This window comes from Mya arenaria, chromosome 1 (assembly GCF_026914265.1).
Source record: "Mya arenaria isolate MELC-2E11 chromosome 1, ASM2691426v1".
NCBI classification, from domain to species: Eukaryota; Metazoa; Mollusca; class Bivalvia; order Myida; family Myidae; genus Mya; species Mya arenaria.
Window position 1 is genome coordinate 8,995,729 of NC_069122.1, and position 9,229 is coordinate 9,004,957.

The window sequence follows — 9,229 nt, forward strand, 5'->3', positions numbered from 1 at the left end:
ACAGGCAATTTAAAAAGTTAACAATAACATACCCAGTGCCATTAAACCGGGTTTATGTTTAAACGTTTTGCTGCTGAGCTTGTTTCTGTAGCTTTTCGCATAAATATTAAACTACATTAACCACTTGTTCAATACCAATGAAGGCTAACGATAACCCATGCCCTGTTCACAACAAATGTCATGTACCTGCTGTTCTCAACACTTGTCAATGTCTGCACAAGATAAGGACAAATGACGCAGTTTTATTACATGTATGCGTTGTTTTATAGACTTTTATTGCTTACTTAAACGTAAATAATGAAAATACCTTGGATATTTTATGGGACATTGGGATTTGCCTTTGTTGGTAGGTGTCGTAAATAAATATATTTATTGTGTAAATGAGATAAGTTTGTTTGAATAAAACACTGACACCTAGCTCATAAGCCAAACCTTTAACCTGTATAAAGGCGCTAGGATAAAGACTTTACAGATTACGATTAAATTACTATACTCGACAAGACAGCATACATTAAAACATATCAAAATATCATTTGTAAAAACCTGGCTTTTGAACTTAATATTAAATTTCTTGCATTAGATAGAAAATATGTAAACATGAGAGAAATCGAACTTGGCCTTTTACTTTTTATTTCCACAAGCAGTGCGGTCAGTGGTGAGCCTGGCAACTTGTCCGGACTCTTGGATAGCTTTTCACGAGTCGTGTTACTTCTTTGCTCAACACGAAAGTGCATCCTTCAATGAAGCAGAGGTATAAATATTCAAATCAGCGATGTTCTTATGTTTTACCCACAAAATTGCATATGACCTCCAAATACTTTAAACATTCTTTGTGATTACTTTTTTATTTTTATCAAGAGTCATGTTCCCTATATATCAAACATTAGAAATGACACTTCTTTTAAAATAAGGCCAAATCCACTTCAAGTATAAGTTTCTTTGATTTTTCCCCCTCTTTGCAGTAATATTATGTGGTCCCTTATTGTTTATTGTTTATGATAACTGCCACCAGTTCCATAAACTGCATACTATGTCAAAAAAATTGTTATAAAATTGTTTTTTCCTACTTCTGTTGCCACTATTCCCTTAAATCATTGAGTGTATCTACACGATTATGTACGCAGTGTATAACAAAATATTAATCTATTACAGCATTTTTGTCAAGCCCATGGCGCTCACCTGATTACAATTGACGATGTTCATGAAAACAACTTTGTGCTGAGTGTTGTTGAGGACCACATTGGTGAGGCAGATACTGTTTAAATGCATTTCAACTAGTCCCACTAGGTGCAATGGCAAATAATCATGAAATGCATTGGTTATATAGCGCATGCATGTGTACACATATTATAATCAAATATCGTGGAGTGTAATAACACTGCTAAATCCGTATCTCCGCGTCGCACAGTGCTGACTACCGAGGACTCACAGATGCAAGACCTGCGATTGTCTGAACTGATAAAAAAAATCCTCGCGGAGTCAGCGTATTTTCTGCACAATCCACTCTGCTTTTAGTGTATCTACCATTTTAGGAGTACTTTGGTGGATTGGACTTACAGACAGCATCACCGAGGGCGAGTGGAAATGGATACCGAGTGACGAATCGCCATCGTTCACCTTCTGGGATGAAGGTAGGTAGGGTGTCGTTCGAAGCCTCCTCAAAAGAGTGTGGCACCTATAACCCATGGCGAGAAGAATCAGGAATGACATTGTGGGGAAAGGGAAGGTGTATTTCAAGAGCCTTTGTTCAATTTAAGCATCTTATATATAACATAATTTTATAAACTAATAATTGTGAATAAATACTTACTAACGTCTTGCAGGTCAACCTGAAGATCACAGCTCACGTGATCAGGACTGTGTGGCCCTTCACAACTCGTTCCACTACAAGTGGCATGATGACGTGTGTACCATGAAACATCCTCCTATCTGTGAGAAACCGTAAGTATTTGAGAGCTTATGACACATGACCATGTCGATGAGGTCCTGCATTAGGCATTACACGTACCACAACACATACCATGGTAGCTAGGTAACGATATACATAAGAAAAGGTAAGTCACATTACCAGGACTTTGCGCTCTTTATCGATGTTACCACTACACTACAGAAAAGGTATGATTGCAAATGTACCATCTGTGAGAAGATTTTACTACATGAATTTAACTGCGGTGTCAACACGTGACCAAAAGTGTGCCTACCTTCATGACTTATTGCACTAGTTGCACTTGAAATGGCATGGTGACTATTTCACCATGAAATATCGTCTTATATGTGTAAAAATGTAAATGTGCACTGTTGTTTCACATGTCCAAGCAGGGCCTTATTCATTCATAACCTACAAATGGCATGATAACCATTGTATCATGAAGATAGTCCTTTATATGAAAACATTAAGTTTTTATGGCGGTGTCACATGGCATGGATTGTTAGGTAATTAATTACTCGTACTACTACATATGGCAAAATGAAACACTCCCATCTGTGAGAAACTATAAGTAGTTGATGATTTGGGATCGTATATTAACGAAGTCTATAACTAATCAACTAATTAACTAATAACTAATAATTCGTTCACTTTGATTAATCAAATGTTTTCTACGCTTTTAGCTACGTGATTCTTTCGCCGATAATCAGAACATTAAAGTCATTGTTACTTACTTACAAGGCAAGAAATCATTGAAAGAATAATGTTCACTTTATTATTATTGGCGAATCTTTTTAAATCAGTACAAAGCAATTGAAATATTGGATCACGTATACCCTTTTAAACCATATAATATGCATAATAAGGACATAATAAGGACATACTATATAGTCAATTATTTTTGCACATTAAAGAATAATCATATCTTAAAGTAATCAGATTATTCTCAAGGTTGTGCTGTGTTTAACAACTCAGAAATCAGGAAAAATCATATGGTCAAAAACATTCCCCACCCACTTCCGGTAAAAGGTATCTGCAAAGCTTCGGTTAAGATACTTTGGAAGTAATATATAAAGCGGCGTTTCGCCGAAAATTGGTCAGCATTTTCGTTTTCCTTCCCCTGCCTGAATCACCGAAGGGAGCGGATCCATCATCTGAATGCTCCTGACCGACTTGAAAGTTGACCATTGAGTTGAGCCGTAACATATAGAGTTCGATATTCTGTATAATGTTATGTTCAAAGTGGCAATATCACTGAATATGATTTGACTACAAAGTTGTATATACAATGAAGAAGATTTTTAGCTGAAGACAAGTTTAATGACAAGCAGACATTTTGGATGACCGGAGTCGATGGGACCTCGATCGGTAGTGTTCACGACTGTGACGAAGACTCAAACAAGACTATGACAATTGATGTGCAAGGCCCCAACGAGTCATTTTAATTTGACACCGTCACATGGATGCCATAGCTGCTAATGCCGACAGCGCCACCACTAGGGCAACAGCGCCACCAGTTTTATAAATATGCGCATTTTTCCTTTTTAAGTAGTGCTTATCAGTTTTGGTGTGTTCCGGCATAGGTGTTATACATAACAGTTTTGTTTGCATGCGTGAGAATGTTCTTACGGGGTGTGTAAGCACCGAAATGTACTTACTTTGAAATCAGATCTCAAAATATGCACAAGTCCGATTCGGGAGAAAAGCTCCTGGCACCTCAGTTTGCACAATATTGAAACGAAATAGTAATAACCAGCCTACAGTAGAAGTGTTTTTACACGGTACCACATTCTCCGATTTTCGAAATATGTCCGTTAAATGAAATTATAAAATAAAATATAAATCATACTCACGTTTGTTCATGGAAACATAGGGCACAGCTGCACCACGGAAGTGTCGACAGCTCTTTTTCTTTGCACCACCATAAAGTGGTGGAGCTGGCGTTAAGAGGCCGTGAGGACATACGAGTAATAATATATTTCGATTCGAAATATGGAAATCAAAGTACTAAAAGTACTGATGGTAGGTGCGCTTCGCATGCACAGTTGGTTGCGCATGCAACAGTACTGTTGAAATCCACAGGAGCCTGCATATTTGCCTTTGAATAACATTCAGTTGTTATCTCGGTTAATTATGTTTTGTTTTGTTTTTGTCAGGAGGTATTACCTTTTAATTTTCATACCGTGTTATTTACTGTTGTTTATTATTTCAGATCAGGATCAGAGGTGGTTACGATCGGATAGAAAATGATGTCCTTAACAATGTGTTTAAAGAAAGACATACCTTGCATCGACTAAATTTATCACGAGGCACAGTTTTTGTTCTCTAAAAATGTATTTTCAATGCAAATAAAATTATTCGTAATGATGCCCCGTAGAAAAAGACAACAAAACTAACAACTATTTGTTAAAACTGGAGGAATATGCCTATTACGCTGCACCAATTGTGTTTGTGCTTTCTGGGTTAAATGAATTGCATTAATAAGCATTCTTTCAAATTATGTTTGGTGGAAGATTACGATTACGATATTTAACGTTAGAACATGTTTTCGTCAAGTTGCCAATCAAAAATAGACATGTTCATATTTGAATTTTAGAGTACTAGCTTGTCCCAGTTGTGTTAAGGTATTAATAATCAAAATTATAGGAAATGTTCAATAAATATAGTTCTATTATGAAAATAATGGCTAAACAAACAAGACTGAATATCTCTCGGACAAAACTTTATTTATTTAACGCCCCTATTACTCGTTTGGAGCCAGTATGTTTTGGTTCTAGTCTAGTTCCTACTGCTAAAATAGCGCCAACAAATTACATCAAATTCTTGATCCCAGGGTTAGAAAACACGTGACTTTAAAGGTGACGTTAATTTCTGAAAACTTATAAATAAATGAAAATATTTCTTAGCGAATAAAAGACTAAGCTATTTTTTAAGTCTGTACGTTTGAAATATTTTAAAATTTGCTGATATTTTACCGACGCAATTTTTGGAAAAAATTTCGACTTGACGTAATTTTGGTGAAAGATACAACACTGTGAACTTTGGCCAAGAAATGCATCGTTTAAGTGAAAACAAATCTAAAATATTTAGTAATATATGAGACGCGTTTCAATAAAGACAGGCCAAGGGGAACGTACACTTGGTAAGGCTCAGTCCCACCGCGAGAGAGGCGGGATCGTATCAAGACATCTTTTGTATGTAGTTTTATCTTGATTGGTTCAATAATTGAAAGAAGCTATCAAAATTTACAATTATGAGTCAAGAGTTTCCAACATGGGTGAATCCTAACGAAAACCCCTGCGCGGTTGACAACAAAAGGCATTCATACACTGTTCGGAACTTGTGTAAATACCTAAATAAGATAAGAACTGTTCACATAGTGCACTTACAGATTAGAATTGCTAAATTGAATTTTCCTTTTTAATAAAACGAAAATAATGCAGATTCAAGGGATGCTTTATAGAACCTGGATATTGCTTTTGTTTGTATAAGTATATATTTAAGTAAATGGCTGATGTGAATCAAATAAAATTGAAAACAAACATGTCCAAATATATAACATGTTCGCTTATTGTTTTTGTTTGTATACAAAGAAAACGCTTCCCTATAATAAACTAATGAATAAATCGTCCAAATATCAAACGGTCAAATCGCAACGGGTCACAATTTAGTCTATAAACGATTGTTCAAAGTTTTGCAGAGCTTACGATGACCCAAATGCACTGCTGCCGACAATTGGTCTGTACATGTTGATATCACCACTTGTAAATGTATTCATACGATAAGAACAAATGCCATAGATCATTTTAATTCAACAAGCTATAAAGTTATCACCGTTTACTGAAAGACATATTAACAATGAGAATTCCATGGCTATTTTATGGAACATTTGGTTGCGCATTTATATGTAAGTGTCTTAGATATATATTTTAGTAAATGGTATAATTGACACGTAACACGTGTCATTATTGTATTAATGCCATCTAGTCATTAACAACAAAATCAGACATAAATCAAACTAATCACAGTTACAAAATATAGGTCTACATGTACCAGTTTATAAACATTATTTCTATCACACACAGTACGATCAGTAGTGAGTCAAGCACTTTGTCCAGACTCCTGGATAGCTTTTCACGAGTCCTGCTACCTGTTTGCTCAACATGAGAATACGTCCTTCACTGAGGCAGAGGTAGGGCAGGCAAAGTTGATATGTTTTACAGAAGAATACTCTATATAACCTTTATCTACTGTACAGATTGTTTGCAATGTTCTATGTTTATCAAGAGTCCCAATCCGTTTATATTAAGGGCCTGACACAATACAAACGTCGTTTAAAATACCAAAGTGTTTAAAACATCAATTTTTATTTTTATTTGAGGTTCAATATTTAGCAAGCACAATCCAAATATCCGCTGTAACATGTTAAGTTGTAAATAGGAGATGGGTATTTTTTACGAAAATTGATTTTATTCGATGTCTAATAAAAAAGCATCAAGAACTCTCAAGACATTATTAATAAGGTATTATTTGGCATTTTGAATCAAAATCAAATTGGTAACGTCGACAGACATTTCCGAAATAATTTGAATGTTGTCTTCGGATAAATCTGATAAAATCTTCTTTTGTAAAATGTGTTTATTACCGAAAAACAAGTAGCCAAGAATGTATGTTTTGCGCCCAATAAAGTTCGTTCCTCAAAACTAAATAAAACATGAACTTTTGAAACATTTTAATTCTTTACCTTCCCCACCCACTTTTGCACTGTGGGAGGCCCTTACGCTTTAAATTGACACTTCTAAATATGTACTAATTGCAATGCTATCAAGGAACATTGCCACCTCTTTGCAGTTATATTATTGGTGCCCTCAGAATTTATCGTGAGGAAAACACACGTAACTTGATATCCAACCAATGACCACTCGCATTTCTATTATGACACCTTTCTTAAGACTTGTGCTTGCTGCATATAATAGAACAATACATTATTACAGCATTTTTGTGAGGCCCATGGTGCAAACCTAGTTACCATCGATGATGTTCATGAAAACAACTTTGTGTTCAGTGTTGTGTACGACCATCTAGGTAAAGTTTACAGTTTTCAAATACATCTATTGTTAATGCAGTAAAATTCGTAAAAGAAAATCAATTGAAATAAAATGTGTACATATAGTGGATTTACCATCAGTGGTCATTCAATACAAAATTATTAAACGAGTTTCCTAAAATTGATTAAAAGGAGCATTGGCGAAAGTGTTTTCAAACGTAGTAAAAAAACTAAAATCAAGCTCGTGTAAATGACCACAAATGTAATGTTTTATTCAACGAGATCAGCAAACGTGATCCTTTGGCGAGTTAAATTACATATTTTCTAGATTGTGTATTAAATAATGACGAGTGTCATTGATCTCAACGATCTGTTTCACCCACGCTGATAATGAGCCGAGTACCACAAAGCAATGCCATTTCCCACTACGAGTTTATTCAACATCAAAGGTCGGTTAGAAGCAGTGCTTCCGTTTTGATTACTAAAGCACATGTATTTATTTGGCTCTTAATTGACTTGATGGTGGCAACATGTGGTTGTTATCGGTAATGATGAGTCTAAATCAGAATTGCACATGTGTTTTAGTTCGAATTTGGGCGTTTTGGTCGCAAGCATATGTTTGTTTTTGCACTTATTAGTCTAAATTATAGTTTAACATGTGTCTGTTTAGCTCTAAATTGACTTTACTGTTGCCAACAAGTGGTCTTTTTTGCACAGTAGTCTTAATAAGAGTTGCATATGCGTTTGGTTGACTCTAATTGGGATTTATATCTGCCAACATATGGTCTCTTTGACACTTCGTAGTCTAAATAAGATTTGCATATGTGTTTGAGACTGCTGACAAAAGAGCAGATCGCAGATATTCATATTTCCGTTCGTAAATTTGTTTTGTCACCAGTCATTATATCTCTGGTTTCAATGCATTTCTGCATTAAATGTTTTCGTTGAAAGACAAAAAAATAAAAATACTGTCGAAACGCTCAATCTGTGAGAGTGCAGACATGAAAGAGCGAGTATTTGATGACTGCTTGACCGATTATGGTAAATTGTAGACAACATACGGTTAGATGAGCTATGGGTTAGCCTAGGTAGAAAGAATTGTTTTAGTTTTTAGTGGGCTTGAGCGAACCACAATAGGGAAAATTGAGCTCTTGTAGAAACTCTCTGTAATAGGAAAGGTATGGAATGGGCTTTACTGCAATCATATAGAGGGTTGTTTGGGACCTGTTGTGTCGGTAGGTAGAGACACTTTAAGGCTTGCTAACTCCCATACATCAAACCTTGGCCGAAATGATTTGAGGTTGTTTGGTATTAAGACGTTCTACACTAGGTTGGTAAACCAGTGGATGAACTTGAACAATGATAATTATGGCTGAACTGGCTTATGGAATTCAATGCAAGACAATCATGTTCTGTTAATTTAATAAGTATTTGATTTTTTATTAAAATCCAGTGAAACATAAAAAGGCATTAAGTAAATCGGACACCACAAACTATTACCAGCCCAAGCGCGTGCATCGTTCACGCAGTTAATTCCTTATGTGAACATACGAAACAACTCGCACATATTGGCATGATTGTTGGCCATCATGTTCTTCTTTTAGCATGTGGAAAGTATGGACCGTACGAATGAAACTCGTTTTAAATAGCCTATGATACAAATGCTGGTATTAGTATCATAGAAGTAGCAGCAGCAGTAGCATTACAAATTATGTATTTCTTTCAACGGCAAACAATCTACTGATCTACAAAAAATTACGACTAGTCGTGAAAATGGCTGGTACTATTCAACCATTGAAAACAGCTGCTATCCTTGTTATTTTACAGCACCCATCTTTCTTGTTTGATACCACGCCGCTAATATTTATGATCGTCACAAGCATTATGGAGTCACGTTGAGTCCTGGTTGTACAAGCCGGCATCATATAGATACTATGGTTAGTTCTGCCATAAAAAAATGGTACTACGCTAACCTTTTAACATACACTTCCTCATTAAGCTCTGCTTCAAATTTATATATCATATTTAAGACCAATAATAAGTAAGCATCAATTGTCAGGGATAGTTGTAAAATATACGAAAAGAAGACCTTAGAAAAACTGCAATACGAAGCAGCAAGAATTGTTACCGTTCTCACACGTTCAGTTTCAATTGTTAAATATGTTAAGGAAATCGGCTGGATTCCATTGCCGGAATAGAACAAAATGCAAAAGTTAATTTTAGTTTACAAATATATTCAAGGTGAGCTGCCTTCG

At 35.5% G+C, this 9,229-nt stretch overlaps 2 protein-coding genes across 3 annotated transcripts; both read left to right on the forward strand.

Annotated features, from left to right (window-relative positions):
• Positions 1-233: 233 nt before the first annotated feature.
• On the forward strand, positions 234-4,291 carry LOC128231208 (C-type lectin domain family 10 member A-like). 2 transcript variants are annotated; one of them, XM_052943845.1, is made up of 6 exons: positions 234-346; positions 645-751; positions 1,153-1,243; positions 1,533-1,631; positions 1,824-1,941; positions 4,140-4,291. In XM_052943845.1, exons 1-6 carry the CDS (start codon positions 298-300, stop codon positions 4,168-4,170), a joined length of 495 nt encoding a protein of 164 aa, XP_052799805.1. In that variant the 5' UTR covers positions 234-297; the 3' UTR covers positions 4,171-4,291. The 2 variants fall into 2 exon arrangements, with proteins under 2 accessions (XP_052799805.1, XP_052799720.1); XM_052943760.1 differs by having other exon boundaries at positions 248-346; positions 642-751.
• A 1,450-nt stretch (positions 4,292-5,741) lies between these two features.
• LOC128236342 (C-type lectin domain family 2 member D-like) lies at positions 5,742-8,607 on the forward strand. The gene is made up of 4 exons (XM_052951224.1): positions 5,742-5,834; positions 6,013-6,119; positions 6,922-7,012; positions 8,579-8,607. The coding sequence occupies exons 1-4, from the start codon at positions 5,786-5,788 to the stop codon at positions 8,605-8,607; spliced, it is 276 nt and encodes a 91-aa protein (XP_052807184.1). The 5' UTR covers positions 5,742-5,785.
• Positions 8,608-9,229: the final 622 nt, after the last annotated feature.

Bases quoted from the DNA above. Each gene is read 5' to 3' on its own strand.
- LOC128236342 (XM_052951224.1), top strand. From the start codon at position 5,786: ATGAGAATTCCATGGCTATTTTATGGAACATTTGGTTGCGCATTTATA. The intron at 5,835-6,012 runs GTAAGTGTCTTA...TATCACACACAG, and splicing joins ATTTGGTTGCGCATTTATAT to TACGATCAGTAGTGAGTCAA. The intron at 7,013-8,578 runs GTAAAGTTTACA...TTCTTCTTTTAG, and splicing joins TGTTGTGTACGACCATCTAG to CATGTGGAAAGTATGGACCG.
- LOC128231208 (XM_052943760.1), top strand. From the start codon at position 298: ATGAAAATACCTTGGATATTTTATGGGACATTGGGATTTGCCTTTGTT. The intron at 752-1,152 runs GTATAAATATTC...AATCTATTACAG, and splicing joins CATCCTTCAATGAAGCAGAG to CATTTTTGTCAAGCCCATGG. The intron at 1,632-1,823 runs GTAGGTAGGGTG...AACGTCTTGCAG, and splicing joins GTTCACCTTCTGGGATGAAG to GTCAACCTGAAGATCACAGC.